This window comes from Lepisosteus oculatus, chromosome 11, assembly GCF_040954835.1.
Source record: "Lepisosteus oculatus isolate fLepOcu1 chromosome 11, fLepOcu1.hap2, whole genome shotgun sequence".
Taxonomy (NCBI): Eukaryota; Metazoa; Chordata; class Actinopteri; order Semionotiformes; family Lepisosteidae; genus Lepisosteus; species Lepisosteus oculatus.
Genome location: NC_090706.1, coordinates 23,873,940 through 23,892,068, shown reverse-complemented (window position 1 = coordinate 23,892,068; position 18,129 = coordinate 23,873,940). Strand labels below are relative to the sequence as shown.

At 38.4% G+C, this 18,129-nt stretch overlaps 2 protein-coding genes across 4 annotated transcripts in view; one reads left to right on the top strand and one right to left on the bottom strand.

Annotated features, from left to right (window-relative positions):
• Positions 1-179: 179 nt before the first annotated feature.
• cdkn2aipnl (CDKN2A interacting protein N-terminal like) lies at positions 180-4,612 on the bottom strand. The gene is made up of 3 exons (XM_015349546.2): positions 4,330-4,612; positions 2,170-2,269; positions 180-638 (listed from the first exon to the last, which is right to left on the bottom strand). The coding sequence occupies exons 1-3, from the start codon at positions 4,539-4,541 to the stop codon at positions 630-632; spliced, it is 321 nt and encodes a 106-aa protein (XP_015205032.1). The 5' UTR covers positions 4,542-4,612; the 3' UTR covers positions 180-629.
• Positions 4,613-15,538: 10,926 nt separating this feature from the next.
• jade2 (jade family PHD finger 2) overlaps positions 15,539-18,129 on the top strand; it is a 71,734-nt gene continuing 69,143 nt past the window's right edge. Inside the window, exons 1-2 of one of the 3 annotated variants that reach the window (XM_015349484.2) lie at positions 15,539-15,955; positions 16,241-16,282. The gene's annotated coding sequence lies outside the window, so the exon portion shown is untranslated. Of the gene's footprint in view, positions 16,283-18,129 lie in introns of all 3 variants that reach the window. The other 2 variants (XM_015349483.2, XM_015349485.2) reach the window with 2 other exon arrangements.

Here is an 18,129-nt window from a genome sequence, read left to right as displayed (position 1 = left end):
GGGCACAACCCTTCTCTAATCACCACTGAACCTCCTGTGCTGAGCTGATGTGTTAAAATACTATTGGGCTGAGCTTGTTGGAAGAATCTGCCTACACCTCCTCATTCTCCCCTCTGTGTGGGCTGCTGGGTTGGTAGCTCCAAGCTGACATGTAAAAAAACCACAATGGCTACTCCAAATCAGTTGGGGATAAAATATAATTGGTGATTCCAACTTTATACATTAAAAAAGTAAAAAAGATGCACAAAACCACGTTGGCTACTCCAAATCAGTTGGGGATAAAATGTAATTGGCGATTCCAACTACAAAAAGTAAAAAAGAAGCACTTCAATCAACCTGTCATACCACAACTTAAGGGTCATTTTCTGATAGATGTTCACATTCTTATAAGAAAAAGACAAACATCTTATAAGAAAAAGATGCTGGTATGTTTTCTATGTCTTCATATCACACAATTAATCTGTACTATTTTCATCTGGAGACCAATGCCTCATTCCTTCAATTTTTTGCTTAAAATACCCACTGTAAGTGGCCTTAAAATAGTCCATAACGAGTCTTTTGCATCCGGTAACCCCCAGCACAGAGGTCTGGTCCAAATTGTCTTCCGCTGGAGCTGTGTTCTTGTGCTGTTACCGCTTCTGAAGTGGAGAAAGTGAAGGAAAACTTTATTAATGGCAAATAAATGTACAGACTGTACGAGGCAATAGGCAATAATGACATTTGCAGCTGTGGTATTTGAAACAAAATACTCCAGGAAACAACTGCATCTTAAAAAAATGGTTTAAATCCAGTCTGTTCTCCTCATCACTAAGTAAGGAGATGCAATATTCAATACACTATTCGGTTTAAATTACTCCTGCTAAGCAAAATGTTTGGCTAAGCCTGACATTTAAAAATCAGTTCATACATAACTTGACAACTAAACAATGAACTGATCATAATTGTTTCCCATTATTTCAATGAGAAGGTACAGTGATGCAGTGGTTAGCATTGTTGTCTCACAGCATTGGAACCCAGGGTTCAATTCCAGATCTGGGGTGCTATCTGCATGGAGTTTGCATGGTCTCCCTGTGTTAACATGGGTTTTCTCCAGGTGCTCCAGTTTCCTCCCAGAGTCCAAAGACATTATGGTAGATTAATTGGCTTCTGGGAAAACTGGCCTTGGTGTGAGTCTGTGCATTGTTGTGTCTGTGTGTACACCATGATGGACTGGAGACATGCCCAGGGTGTATCCTTCCTTGCGCCTGATGTTTGCTGGATTGGGCTCCAGCTCCCCCTGACCATGTACTGGGTAAAGTGGTTAGAAAATGGATGGAGGGATAGATTACTTCAATGAAATACAATTTCTTTGGAATGAAATGTCAAAGTCGTTTATACTTGAATTGTAAAATTGTGAGGTTTTTCATGGAGCCTTGGTAAAATAATAAAAGTCCTGTAACCACTAATTTTGTCCACAAAGACATTATTCATGACTGGAATACAGCAAAACCCACCATAAATCTCTCTAGAATTGTTCAAGCATTTTGGAACAAAGGTCTCAAGTTCATTTTATGGGTGGCCCTGCAGTTCTTGTTCCAACATGAGTAGTGAATTAATCAAATAACCTAATTATCTCCTCAGTAAAATAAAGAAACGTACAGATTACAGTTTATGTGTACAGATTATGTTCAAAGGATGAAGTTCTTTAAAGTTCCAGTAATGTATAAAACACTTCAGATCCTTGTTGCGTGATTGAGAGCTCAGGTAAACAAATAGCCCAAAGGCAGTGATGCCCACTGGGAACTCAATTTAAGATCCCTGTTAGTGGAGGAAACAAAGTGATGATGAAGACAGCATGTCTTCTGGTTATCATTCTACCCTGGACTCTTAATGACTTCTTCTGAAGCAACAGTTCACTGAACTGTTCTGTAGAACCACTGTTTCCAGGGCCTTAGTCCTTAGTCCTTGGGGATTTTTGTTACTTATAACAGCCCTGCAGGTCCAGCAGTGAATACTGCTCATGACAATTTAATATACTCTCCTAGGACAACTGTTAATGGGACAACTGTTTCTATCAGTACATTTTCTTTACAGCAGAGCAGTACAAGACAAGGTATCTCCAACAAGCCTGAACCAAGTATCTAATTCGAACTATTGAAAGATCTCTCTTCCTGATTAACAACTGCTCACCTCTTTCATGATCTCATCGCGTGTTTTAAAGGTCGGTGCATCTTCAACCTCAATTCCTTCTGCCATCTCCTTTACTTTCTCCATGAGGTCCGGGCTGTATCTACAAGAAAAATAAGAGCCTTCAGCAAGCAAAGAGTGTCACTCTTTTTCACTACAAGAAATCGCCATGTATGAAGATCAGGCATTTTTCAAAAGTGCCCCCAGAACCAGATTCGTTCTGTCCAATGCAGACCAATAACTATTCTAACTTTTTTATTTTCTCCTTTCAGTCCTTGGTTCTAGGCTGTACTGTTGCCAGAATGATCAGGAAACAAGAACTGTTTAGTCTGTCCTCAATCCTAATGATGCCAATGATGCATTAAAACCAGGTGGAAATCACAGTATCTCAAACATTCTGGTAATTATCAAATCCACTCATTATTGAAGGTGAACAGCAGTCCCAATTTCTCAGACCGGTTATTAAATCTCTGTAACAAAATTAGTTCAGTGACATTACAGAAAATGTGAAAATTTTTCCAAATTAAGCACAGCATCACGAACTTGGTGAAAGTACTGTAAATTGCCATGTTGTCGCAAACCCCTGGTCTCGTCAAGGGTGAAAGCCATTCCACAAACTGTGACATGAGGCGGCCCTTCCTGCTCGGTAGTTACTGTAATGACTAATGTAATGCGATGTACGAGCGAATAAGCACACATTATTATAAGCACACAATATAAGTAGGAGACATTTCACCGCAGAGTCAACAAGTAAGTAGTTGTTGGCAAAACCCTCTCGAAGTTGAGAGCAATATTTCTATTGGATTAAAAGAGCTGTATTTACAATCCTGCCTGTTTACAAAGTAATAGGGCTGCTTCACCTCAGCATAAGTTTGGTTGTCGCATTCTGGCAATATGGTATTGGGCATGCCTTGAAATTGTGTCTATTTTGTGATGTACAGTGCAGTCTGTAAGTATTTGGACAGTGACAATTGTTGTTTTGGCTCTGTACTCTGGATTTGAAATGAAACAATGACTATGAGGTTACAGTGCAGAATGCCAGCTTTAATTCGAGGGTTTTTATGTCTATATTAGATGAGGAATCACAGCCCTTTTTATACATAGTCCCCCTATTTAAGGGGACCATTTAGGGGGTTCAGTTGAGTTTAAATTTCAGTCATCTGGTCCAGTCATCTAACCAAATGATGGGTGTCTAAATCCCATCTAAATATCAGTACCAGGTACAAATCTAACTCCTGTTTAGAACCTAGGAAAGGTTACAAATCTTTCATGAAAGAAGCCAGGTATCAGTTTTGATTAGGTAACCCATTTTATACTTCTACAATCCTCAGAAATTCAGAGCTCCCTTGTAATAAAAGCAAAAAGAGATACGACACCCTACAATGGGGAATCGGAGGAGAGAACACCCCCTGCAAGAGGACTAGTACCGAGAGCAGCTGCAGCAGCAGCTAGGCAGACTAAAAGAACACAGATCGCCTTGTTCACGAGCACACTACCAAGCAACGGCCGTTTTATTCACGTAGCTCAGATCCACATCCACACACATCTGCGCAGATTCCCTACAGCCTAGTGCTTCGGGGAGAAATGAGCCTAACTGCAGCTTCGGAGCGATAAAATGATGCAGCTGTTATCTGCCATTTCATTCAATCATGCTTAATGTTTGCTTGTAAACCAATACGTCTCTGATGCTGCATGCATTCCTTGAGCATTCCCATTGCTGAGCAGTCTCTTCATACCCTAAGGCAAATTATGTTTTGGAAAAACGAATGATGGATATATACACATTTAGTGACATGGATGTACTAAGTTTTAACTGGCATTGTTCCGTCGTGCTTCAATTTATAAAAGTAAAAGTTACTAGTCTTACAATATGAAAAGAAACAGGGATTAATGGCAGGGGAAAAAACACAGCTACATTCACACTTTGCTCCGAAGTTTGGTCTACGTTGTTGGACAATACCCAAATGAGTTTACATTGTCACGCGTGATATTGTGGGAGATCCTGAACCTTGCAGAATTTAATAATGTGGCTGTAGGACAGTCATTAATTCTCAAACATTCAAAGTGTGCATAACATTTCGGTCTGATTTGCACCCATTTATACCGTCTGCGCAAAAACGCATACAATTAACAAATACATCATATATATATAACTTCACCAACCGACAACCCAGGAAAACATGGTTCGCCCAAACCATAGACAAAGCCAGAAGATGGTCTAAGTGTGGATCCTCATAATCAGAGAGATTCCTGAAGATAAACTCCCTTCGCGACTTCCAGTGCTTTTCGCTCTCCGAAACAGAGCGGAATTTATCCACGAATTCAACAAGATCCCTGTTTTGTTCCACAAATTCCTCGACATCCACAGAAGCCATAACAGAAACCAACAGAAACACTAACACCAACACACCGACACAGAACACAGGAAATCAGTCTCAAAAACGCTAAAAGACCTGCGCACAATAAGACCCACCCCGATACTACTTTTTTAAAATACAGGGCCTGTAATTTTTCGCAGCGCTTCCCCGTGGTCACATTTCATATTACCGCGGCAACATAAGCAAGATGAATGATATTTCTCTAGGAAATCATACGAAACTGTGATGTATCTTAATGGTTTTCTCACAATAAACCTTATCACTATTCTTAAACATCACTTTAACTTTCAGGATGATAAAATTCTGCCTAATGGAATTATAATGGAAAATTGAATTTTGCCTGTGTTCTGCTATAAAGCAATATTAAAATATTTAAGCAGAACTTGTTTAATTTATTTAGCGTAAATAGTACAAACATTTTGAAGGGTTAAAGAATGAAACCTTTACCATGATCACTTTATTTACGTTGGCAAGAAAGCTTAGTAAGGCTTTCTACATAATCAAAGCAGATGATTTTTTTGTTTTTTAAAATTTTTGTAATTAAAAAAACTGGACATAAAAACAGTTCAAATGTAGGAAAAACAATCCACCGATGTAGATTGACTAAAATCACACAGAAAATAAACTAAATCATGCTTTCAGATCATTCTTGACAGAAGGAATAAATGTGCAAACTGTATGCTAACAGAATAATGTGTCTGCCTCAACACTCTTGGGTCCTGGTTCCAGCCTTGGGAGCCTTCTGTTTGAAGTTTGCATGTTCTTCCCATTTTTACATAGGATTTTCTCCAGATACTCTGATTTCTTCTCACTTTCCAAAGACGTGCAAGCTAGGTCAGTTGATGTTTTTAAATTGTCCCTGTGTGCTTCGGATTAAATGTACTGTGTAGTGGCGTGTTGTCCATATGTATCCAGCTAGGATAAGGTTGCAACAACCGTTAAATAAGATGCTTTCTGATAATGGATGGACTATGACTGAGCTCCCTGGAAGAAGATCTAATTATTCTTAAGTGGAGTTTCGATGCTGAAAATAAATCACCTGAAAGAGACTTCTTTGTGGGATTCGTCAATCATTCAATCATTAATAGCAAGCAGGTTGCTGCAAGACAATCCTTTTATCACCCCACCCATCCTGGAATAATCCACTTTTGCTCATTCCAGGAATATTCCTCCAGTGTGTCTTGACTTCAGTGTGTGCGGCAGTCTCTCCCCACAACACCAGACTAGAAAGTCTCTGGAACATGTATTGACTTGTGGAGATACATGCTGAAATTCCAGCGGTACAAACCTACAGTATAACAGATACAGACCTCCCTCAGACTTACAGTATTTACTGAACAGGTTTCAGCAGTATCTTCAGAATTAGGGCTGTTACCAAGCACTTAGAAAGCTGCACATGTTGAAGTACATTTTCTCATGTGAAATACAGTACTATATGTTGGACAAAGAAGCAAATCCTTTTTTATTTCTGTTTTTGTATGAAATCAATATGTCGTGGTTTCTGAAATTTAAATGTTCTAATTTTTTGGAGTCTATTAGATCCATTATCACAATAATAAATAACCATAACTATAGCAAAGTAGAAACTGATGAAGTGATGACTTTTACTATTTATTGCACTTTATTTCTATATATTTTGTAAGTCTAATCCTTTATTAATTTAAGGATCCATACTTGAGTAATATGATCATATTATTCATTATACATACTGTATTTTTCTTATTATTTTTGAAAATGAATGCGAGTTCAGTATTCATACTGAAATACCAAATTATTCTTCTATTGTTTTAGTGGTGGTTCTGAAATGTTTGTCAATGTCACAGGCTTCTTTATCCTAATATCAAAAGAATGCAGGCCATTCTCATAATTGTCCAGATGGGGAGGCCTGAGATAATATGATAGGTCTCATAAAAAGTGTATTGCATTCTAACTTCTGAGTGTGTACTGTCCTCAGACAGGCCTAGTTAACAAAAAAGGCCCAGAAACATAGGTTTGTCAATTGTTCACTCTGCAATTCTTAAAACCCTATACCAAAGTTTGCCCTTTGTGGAATCATGGAACTTGAAATGTGCCGCATTGTAAACAGCAGGAAAAATACTTTAACTGAACAAATAATTCTATAAATTTTGGCTCTAATAAAGCAAATTTGGAAAGAAAACAAGAAGATGGAAGAGTCCATGAAGGATTAGATCAGATTAGATTAGGACAAGAACATGAGTGTTAGTCAAAAAGTGACACTTTTAATATTGTGGAATGTAGTCCAATAAGAACTGCCCATCTTGAGTGAATTCCTAACATGATGTTCTATGTCAACAAATACATTTGGGGAGAGAAACCATAACCTGACTACACTGGAGACACAAGGATAATTTTTACACTTAGGATAATTTTTACACTTAGGAGAAGAAAATAAATCATAGACATATAGTTACAGAATGTGTAATTTAGGTATAAACTGCTAAAAACCGGTGATAAAAACTAAATAGGATTTTCTGAAGGAGTGTAATTACTTTGTACAGGACGATTTTCATAATGGCACCCTGGCCCCACTGTGTAAATGAAAGGATACAGCAGCATGAATGTATTTCGTTAAAATCTTATAAAATTAAAACAAAGTAGCTCTGCATAATTAGTGGCCTAGAGCTAATTTGTCACAGATGAGTTTCATGTTAATCATAAATCTCATTTTAAGATAGGAGACCCACCGTCCTTAGCGTAAATAACAAAAAGGACATAGTGCACAGAAAACATATTCATAAATAGTAAATGATAAGTTGTATATAACAGAACATTATCAAAATATTTAATCATATAGTGATTATGGCACAGCACACTGGTGCAGTGGTAAGCACTGCTACCCTGCAGTTCTGGGGCCCTGGGTTCAATTGCTGGGGTGCTGTGTGGTGTCTGTATGTTTTCCCCATGTTCGCTTGGGTTTCCTCTGGGTACTCCTGTTTCCTCCCAAAGTCATATTAATATACGTGTATATAACACACACTGGTAGGTTATTGGCTTCTGGGAAAACTGGCCCTGGTGTGAGCGTGTGTGTGTCTGTGTGTGCCCTGCGATGGATTGACATCCTATCCAGGGTGTATCCTGCCTTGTATTCATTGCTTGCCAGGATAGGCTCAAGCTCCCCTATGACCCTGAATTGAATAAAGTAGTTAGAAAATGAATGGATGGATGAAGTGCTTATACTGCACAATAGGGTACTTTCTAACCTCTCTGTCTGCGGCACACTTTAAGCATTAAGGCTAACATTTTCTAAAGTATTGCATGCATTTTTAAATCCTTATTCGGAATTTGATCTGTCATTTGGCATTATACTATACAGTAGAAATATACAGTTCATAAGAAACTTATCACTTACAACACCAAATTCACAAAATTATTATCAGGAAAATGGAAGAATCTTTTGTGCTGACATTGAACATAGTGATTGAAAAGGTAAATTCCTTACTCTGATATACATCTGTCATCAGCATGGTTGATCAACAGGGGATTTACTATAAAAATCGCAGGCTGATAACGTATGCAGCCACTATTGAAGCAGTTTAAACTGTATACATGTGGCTTTGCACCAGGTGCCCCCCTTACGGGATTCTCCCTCATCATGGCCTGTCATTGACAGACTGACTGGCTGTTCACCCTCCAACATACTAAAGGAACAAAGACATTCTTCTCTTGATAAGAAATAAGGGCATGTGGGTTCCTTTCTGTGTTTGTCTCACCTCTTCATCTCTGCCAAATCATTTTTATTATGAAACAAAGTTACTCATGTATATCACGATGAGTTATGAATGATCAACTTTTAAACCAAAATGTTTTCATACCAAAAACATTTAACAATAAAATAATAATCCATCCATCCATTTTCTAACCTCTTCATCCAGTTCAGGACTGTGGGGAAGCTGGAGACTATCCTGGCATGCTAAAATGCTAGAAATTAAATAAAATAATGTCTTAAAGCTGTATATTTTATTTTTCTGAAAAAAATCAAGCATAGAGTGACAGGTTTCTTATAATGCTCATTTTATCCATTGAGGATATATTATTTTCCATATACTCTACTAAACCCATAAAGAATGGTATGCAATTGAGGCCTGTAATGTCTTCTGGTTCTGTTAAGATGTACTGTAAGCCCTCACTTAGTTAACCACCTTAATTTAATTATAACTGCCATGTGATGTGTTTATTCTTTGTAAAATGTTTTGTGCAGTTCAGATTTTTATAAAGTATTTAATTTGTTAGATTATTATAGCCCCCAGTAGCTGAGCTTGACTTTGCTCACACAGGTAGACCTCGTGCCAGCAATACCCAGCTTGACCGTGTCTGAACAATCACAGGGCTTTCTGTGCAGAACAAAGGATTTCCAAAAGCAGAACACAATTGAATAATGTATTTATAATAAAACAAAGACTTGAATTTTATCCACAGCCAAGATTATAGCATCATAGTGTTGAGTAGTAGTTCAGTGAAAATTATGGAGTCTGAATTACTAAACCAATGACAATAAGGGCCTGACAATCAACCTTTTATTACTCAAAAAATTGTAGAAGGCAGCAACTCAAATGACCATATACTGTATAGACAACAAATGTGTTTCAAACTGCAACAGTCAAAAGAAGCAAAATATTCCTCCACCATCCATTATTTAACCTCTTCTTCCAATTCAGTGTGGCAGGAGAGCCAAAGCCTGTCCCAACAAGAAACAGGCACAAGGCAGGGTACAGCCTACCAGTTTGTCTTTGGACCGTGTGAAAAAAACAGAGCACCCTGAGGAAACTTACCTAACTGGCACACATTAACACTGGGAGAACATACAAACTCCACACAGATAGCACCCCGGGTCCAGAATTGAATATGGGGCCACCCAATCACTGTGCAACCTAGTATAACATGCAAAAATCACGGTAATATATTCATTCTTTACACTGTAGAACATTGAATTTGGCTTCAAATGTTGTAAGTGATGTTAGTCAGTCCCTCAGCTGTTTGTGCACTAGGATCTGATCCTGGCTGTCATCGCTGATCTTCTGACATCAGAGAGCTTCTTCCTTCATCAGGCTATTAGGCTGATGTGTGTTGAAAACCTCACAGTGCAAGATCCAATCTACTGTATAAGAATAGTGGGATCACAGATTGCTCAGTGCACTGTATTTCAGGTCTTTCTGTGCATGGCAGTGGTTTGCCAAGTTGGAGTATCACAGACTTTGGCTCTGAAAGCTGTCTGCCTCGTCCGGACAACAACCATGCAGTGATGAAAGAACTTCATTGAAAATAATGAGGTTGAGCATAAATGTCTCAATTACCATGTTATTTAAGTTTATTTTATTTTGAGGGTAGCCCTTAGCTACTTATTTTGAAATATTCCATAACTTAGTAAAGTGGCAGCAAAAGTGCTTAAAAATAAAATAGTCTTTTGTGCTCTCAAGCACATTTCACATATTCAAGACAGTTCACATATTCATTTTATTGATTGCATTACCCTTGTGTGTGCATACTAATAATATTTACAAAGACACAAGGCAATGTTTCAAAATACATCTGAATGGACAGATGTTAATTCACAAAATATTGTTCGATGAGTCCAGACACATGATATGAAAAATAAAAAAGTCTGCAATCCAATTTCCTAATCAATGCAATATTATATTGTTTTGAAGTTCAGTGGATTGCATTCTCAGTTTTTTGCCTAATGTAATTTATTTTATTTCCCTTTTCCCAGCATGATAACTGAATAATCTCCTATTCTGAAAAGCCCAGAAACATCTCTGTTATGGTGAGTCACCTAATATACTCATAGTCAGGAGAAAACTCTAATTAGGAGTAATAGAGACAGCAGGTTGGTTCCCTGTTCAACAGAAACCTGGTCATGTGCCAGGGAAACAAAGCTGCCCTTGACAGCCACATTGAGGGCTGGAAAGTGCTTTTCTAGCTTTCTTCTTGATCCTCATAAGAGCTCTTTTTTCTTTTTGAGTGGAAATGTTTTCTATTAATTTTACTCCAAGATAGGATAAATGTGGAAAATATGTACTGGATTAAAATAATCAATAGCAATAGTCAAAAAAACTTAATACTCTTGAATAGCTTAGAGCCACAGTACCGGCCCACCCGCAGTATTAGGGCATGTTGTAAAGTCTTCTTCTCCGATTACTGCCAACAGGCTTCAACAGTAGTTTGAATATTCCCTACCACTTAGTTCTGGACTGCTCTCAAAAGACTCTAAAGAACTTGTGCCAGATTTTACTGAGTAGTACTGGTAGACCAGGAGGGTGGGAGATGAAGGACAAAAGTCAACTGGAGGAAGAGATTTTCTGTGGCTCACAATAAGATAAATGGAACTCTATGATTCATTGATGGGATCATGAAACACACGGGCAAGATCCTGGTAAAACCAAGCCTGCAGCCCCAGCCTCTCACCCTAAAAGTGACAGCCCTAACAATTGGTTGAAAAAAGGATGCAAAACAGGGAGACAGGCTCCCGAACCATAGCAGCTGCAGAGTTTCATGTTTGCCACCAGGGGATGATGTTTATGACAATCATGCAGCTCCTAAAACTTGCCTCCTATTCTGGCGATCCTATTCTTCCTCTCTGCATTCCAGTTCTGTCCCCTATTGCACTTGTAGAGACTTAGTCAGACCACATTTAGCTTCTTTTTAAAAACAAATGAATGAGACTATTTTAATATTTTAATTTGGGGTGCACCAAATAGTTTCACAAAAAGAACAGACTCAGGAACTGAAACCAGTGTGTGTTTGTCAATTCTTGCAAGCTGAATGGATGCATAATTGTTGTCTGCTCATGGTAAGAATCAGTGGTGGCATTTTGGGGCCATTGCTTCAGAAACAGGTCAGTTTCACTTTACACCTCTGGTGTAGATTTGATGACAGTTTTCTGAACAGCTCATAGACTCCCATAGGTGTCAAACACATTTTTATTATCCACACTGCAAATGTCTGTCATGTACCTCTGATGATTCCAATTCAAATAATTGCCCTGAGTAATGCATCCAACTTTTCCAGCGTTGTTATTCTCAGACTCCTGATCTCTGCTACTCGACTTTTTGCCATCATGCGTGTCAAAATGAATTATGGTATTGGCTCAGAAGAAGCCTCTTGATTAAAATGGATAGATGAAAGACTCCTTGGGACATGCTTCCAGCACATCATCTGTGTCACAGGTCTTGTCAAAAATACACAGTCTATGAAATTTTCAATTCTTTGTGTCAACCTCCTGCTTGTGTCAAGATTGATTTTATGGAAAAGACTTCTGGACCTGGTTCAGCTTTACCACTTAAGGCATACTCATTCATATTCATTCTACAAACAGAAATATTTTTTTTTACTCAGATGGATTCAGTTAACTATCTACACCCTATCGGGATGTGATACATATGTAAGACAATGCTAAATCATGAATTGCTTTATGCGGGAAAGATGAAAGTAGATTCACAGGGCACAAACCTCTATGCACAGTTTGTTATATACTGTATACTGTATACTGTAACTATATACTCATACATTACTCCCCTGCCAAAATGTTAATAAACAAGTAGTCAGTTTCATAGGAGTGACCCATCCTGTCCAAAGTAGTGGGAAGTCAAAGTATATGACGGAGGACAACAGCAGACGTAGCTACTGTGTCAAATCAGACAGCATTAAAACTTTACAATGTTTGGAAAACACACCAACAGGTAGTATAATTATGGCTACAAGAAGCACCTGACAAGGAGGGTGCTCTAGGAAGACTGATTCTCTATTTCCATGGAAATTTGTGCACATCTAGTGGAACCAATTGTAGCAGCTCTGACTTTCACTTTAGGTGGATGGACACCCATATTTGAGGTTATCATTTAATATTTTGGAAAGGTGCTATATATGAATGTATTTAGTACAGCATAAGAAAATAAGAAAAGCTGCAAATGAGAAGAGGCCATCTGGCTCAACTTCCTCATTTCGTAGTTTTAGGACATAAACCAAACCAAAATCTTATCTGGCCATTTTGTAAAAGTGCCCAGAGTTTAAGAGTCCTTACACTTATATAGTGCTTTTCTAATCATTCCGCTCAAAGTGCTTTACACTGTAATGAGGACTCTCCTCCACCATCACCACCACTGTGCCACACACACCTGGATGATGTGACAGCAGCTATAGTGTGCCATTACATTCACAACACATCAGCTATCAGTGGGGAGGAGAACAGAGTAATGAAGCCAATTCATAGATGGGGATTATTAGGAGGCCATGATTGGTAAAGGCCCATTGGAAATGTGGCCAGGATGCCAAATTATTTAGGCCTCAGACACCAAGATGGGGAGCCTGTTCCAAATACACACACAACACTTTATATAAAGAAGAATTTCTTATTATCTGTCCCAAATGAATTCTGTTTTAGTTTCAAAATGTGACCCTATGTCAAAGACTACTGATTGTGAAATAGTCTCTTGGAATAACCCTGTCTTAACCCTTTAGAATCTTAGATAAATCTCTCAAATTCCCTTGCTCCAGATTGAAGAGATTTAATCTTCTTTACCTTGTCTATATATGACAGTTTGCTGTGACTAGGCATTCTTCCTTTTGCTCTTTTTTTAACTCACTCTAGGGCTATAATATTATTTTAAAAGTCAGAGTGACCAAAACTGAACACAATATTCAAAGTCAGGTATTACCAGATTGAAAATCTTGAGCAAAACAGGACCTTCCCTTTCTAAAACTATGTATGCTTTCTCTAAAAATGCAATTGTGTTCTAAGCATTTTTCTAATTTACCTCTTGCTTAAAATTTTCAAAACTGTACCTGTAACAGACATTAAATGTGCTGGTTCAGTTCTGACCCCCTTTTTATAAACGAGAGTTACATCAGCAATGCACTAATTTATAGGTACTGCTTCCATTCTAAGATAACATATATGGTAAGCATATATACTGTACTGATTTATGGAGTGTCACTTTGTAAAACCAAAGCATCAAAGAGGAAGCATAGATTTTTTCCAGTTTTGGAGATCAAGTCTCAATACAAGAAAATATATAATGGCTTTGTGCTGCTGCTAGAGTGAATATTTCAGCGCTAAAAAAACAGCACAAACTCCTCTGAAGGTTTTTTAGATTGAAACAAATCACTGGTAATCATAAAGAAAATAAATGATCTGGTGCTCTTTGTTTGGGATGCTTGCTTATTCTCCAGTAAGAAGTAACTCCTTGTCTTCATTAGAGAATTTGATCTGGAGCCAAAAGACTCTCAATGCCCTTGAAAACAGCACTATGACATATGCAAAAGGGAGTCTCAACATTGCAGATAGAAAGACACCTGACAGCAAGACAAAATTGTGCTCTCGGCTAATTTCCTTTCAAAAGTCATAGACAGAACATTAAGGTAATTAGGACCTCTTATGATTTTAGTGTGATACAGTGCTAAGATACTAGGAACTGTATTTCTATTAGAAGAATATAGAAGATACAATGATTACTTGCAGACACTCTCTTAAATAATTGAAATGAGGAATTAGAAAATGCGAGGGCAGTTTAATAAAAGAAAGAACATATGAAAGAGAACAAATTCAGCTCTTTAAAGATGTTAAAAGTTTCCTTCTTCGTTCTCCACTGATCAAATATTAGCTAATAAGAGAAAACTTGAAAGTAAAACAAAATTAAAAATGAACTAAATTCTAATGATAAAAAAGATAAGTAAAGCCAAAACTCCCTCTTTCAAAGACATTTAGAAATTTACCACTGCTATACATGTATCACCTGATTGCTCCCCGAATTATTTGCAATTTACTACCTCTTTAGCTATGAGTCATGACCAACAGTCTGTATGACTATGTCAGATTTTATTTAGTAAGGATTTTGATAGGATAATATATTCCACATTGAACTCATATCAGTATGTGAAAATACTGATGAAACATGTTGATCAATCAATCAATCAATCAATCAATCTGCATCTGGTATAAAAAACTTTTTCTGCCTTTTCTCTTAAATGTATTCACATGTATACTTAAATCCATGCACCTTCCAGTGTCATTCTCATTCTATAAAATCAGTATTTTTAGAATCTATTGTTAAAGAATCTTGTTAAATTTTAAATGATGAAATTACTACAATTGTATTTGAATTTGGACCTTTTTGAAACGCATTGCTGTGTTTGTGACATTGATTTCTTGATGTTTGACTTCAGAATAGCAAGTCTGAGATGTAACAGACTATACTGCATATTTTAATATGCTTACTCATTGTGCAGGTATAGTGTAATTCTGGGCGGCTTATTGTTTCTACTTTTAATGAACCACTTTCTCCTACTTATTCACTTAACACTAATAGTTATCATTACGTAGAAAAGTTGATTTTTAGATTTTGTTTAAGCGGTAGTCTGAAAACCTACGGGAAAAGAAACGGATTCCAGATAATGTACTGTATACAGATAAAATCTCTCACCTCAAGTATTTGCACTTGAACAAGATGGGCTGGTACAAATACGTTGAGCTGGCTGGGGTTATAAACGTTTACTGTGATATTCAGTGGTAAAACAGAGCAAAGTTGAGAAAAAGCATAGCATAAACACGTCGAAGACACCGTGCACATTTCAAACAATAAACATATCAGACGAGGGAGGGGGCGAAGGAGACGCGCGGACTCAGTACCGTGAGCAACGTTTTGCCACTTTAACTTGTAACAAGTAACTACAGATTCTATGTGATTTGCTGGGTCACTGCAGACTTTAATAAAGTTAGAAATTATACTGTTGATATAATGCAACACCCCTTTGGTTACCGTGGGAAATAAACTAATTTTATTTTTTTAAAAGCTATTTTTCTGTAATCCTAACTACGACCGCAGACCATTTCGTATTTAACTGAAGTCCTGTCATGAAGCTGCTGCTCTGTGTTTCTTGGACAGTTAGCCAGCTATAACCTTTTCTCTTTTTAAAATCCATGAAAGCTAATGTTGTCACTTTCCCAAGAAACTTGACAGTCGAGAAAACAGCTCTTGTTGTTTTGGATTTTGTTGTCAGCGTTGCAATAAAAGTGCTATTTGAGACGCCTTTGGGGCGCAGGAGAAATGGCAAATTTAAAGTACGTCATTAATATGGCGCCAAAAGATTTTTAAGTATGAGCTTATTTTTGTTGTAAGGTTGCGAGACCCAGTATACGCCTGTGCAATCACACAGGAGAGGGAGAGGGAGAGGGTGAGGGAGAGAACGAGAGCGAGAGAACCAGCAAGAGAGAGAGGGGAGAAATGTTTTGGTAGCAGAGCGTTGCGAAACTAACCTGATCTGACTTGTATACTGCAATTTAAACCACCAGTTTTTTTTTCCACGATTACAAGAGGAAAAAAGCAATCTGCTGTGAAATCATAAACTGAGACAGGACACCATCCTGGATCTGGATTCCTACCGAAAATGCGACATTGGTAAAGACTAACAGCTAATTTGGAATCGGAAGACATCGCTACAAAGTCTAAAAAAGATATAACAGTTATACAGTTAAGAACTGGCTGCGTAGGCGGCCATCTCGGTTTTGATGCATTTTTCTGTGCCCTTTTGGATGTAATACATGGAGTAGTTACTTTATTTCGACTCTCGGGAGAGCATCAAAGCGCTGTCACTAACCAACGTGGAATGCTGTACTAGAATTATCTGTACATGTCAGTGGTTACCAATGATATCCTAATTTTGCAGCATCGTTCATCCTCTAGATTCGAGGACGCCTTGCCTCCGAAAACCACACTGCAAGCAAGGTAAAATGCATTTGTTTGCTCATTATTAATCTTTTCAAGTAAGGAGATAAACAGCAGCGGAGACTTCAGGATATGAGCGGGTCGACAGATTTCATACGCATGTAGGTCAGATGTTTTCATAGATAAAGCAGAAACGAACCATACTTCAAACTAACTTTTTAAAAATATGAAAACGGCGCTGTCGTGATAGTTGCTAAAATATCCACGACACTGAAAGAACGGTATTTTGCATTCCCGCAAAACGTAAAAGGTGTCGTTTACAATACTGAACGCGGGGCTCTGGATATCAGCAGCATGTCTTGGGAATGGATCTGTATTTTACCTTTTTCATATTGACTGTGCTACTGGCAGGAAGTAAAAAGTCGATGTCAAACTTGTGCCAAGCCTTACGTCTCTCGTACCCAGTCGTCTGTTCGGTTTCTTTCAAAATACGTTTAATGCGCTGGCTTCAGTGCAACATCCAGAATTATATTTGAATACATAAAACATGTGAAAATGGAAATTTCGGCAAAGAACTGTGTTCTTTGAAGCGGGCGGGGGGGAGCGGCGGTGGACACGGATGGGGAGGGGGGGTGTAAGGATTAATCCTTTAAGCAAATGCGTATGATGCATTGAACTGAAGTTTTATTGAAATTATTTTTGCAATCCGGAGTATGCGGCGAACACACATGCATGCAGGGTGAAAAGGGTGTTTTGTAACGCAGGCGACGAGCGGGCATCTCGGAAAACATGCTAAGTGCTTGCGAGGCTGCCTCTACCTCCTTGCGCCGAGCGGCTCGCAGGGCCGACTGTAGGGGGCGTGGCTGTTGTTTACCTTCGGAAAGTCTGTGCGCTCGCAGCGGTGGGGGGCGGGACTCCGAGCCAGCAGCAACATCGGATGTCCTTTCGCTGCGCATGACATACCTTGTAACAGCGCAACGCTGGAAAGGTTAATCTTCAGCTAGGAGAGGCGGCCACTGTATCCCAGGGCTGCTGTACTGTTTCCCATTTCTGACGTCTCGATACAGTAGCTCTTTTCAGAAATGAACTTTTGCTCCTGCGTCTTTCGTGACGCATTTCTGTGCTTGCTTCGTGGCGGTTCTTATGGATATTTGAGTTCATATTATTAAACCACTTTAATCGAATAAACAGCCATGGGATTTGTTTAACAGCCATTTTGGGGGGGCGAATGCAGTCAGTGATCAGTTTCATTTGGTGGGGTTTTAGAACTGTGCTATTTATTGTGGTTTCCTGAATAGCGAAATGTTCAGGTGGTGTGTAGTGATTTGCTGTTATCTTCTAGTGAGTTTCATCGGATCGAAAGATCGAGAAACGTGGCTTCTGTCTCCGATTGTAACGTAAGAATTCCCTCACTACACCTTATCCCGGAGTCCTTTTTAAGACAAAATCGCAATGCTCAATATAATATTTTCACATTAACCCCCTTAAACAGTCTAAGCAGGCATCTTATTGCTGCTCCAGGAGATTTCTAATCCAGTATTTCTAGATAACCATAAAATCATTACTTTTTGGAACAATGATTGCTTAAATTAAGCAATTTAAAAATTATTCATCCATTAGTAGGATGACACTTATTTCTGGTGATAGTTGCAGCAATCTGGTTATGTGTCCCAACCAATAGGAAGGACTACAGTCTGTAGTTATTGCCAGTCCACTGCAGGTCACATGTAACCTCACAGGATAATCTAGAGACACTTGATAACAAAGATAGCATTTCTTCTTGAGGTACAAGGAACCAGACCACATGGAGAACATCCAGCAGAGGAGAACATACAGTCACTTGTGGTTTTGAAACTTGTGATTTTGGGTGACCTCAAAGTCCTACTGGATTGTTCTAGTTCTCTAGA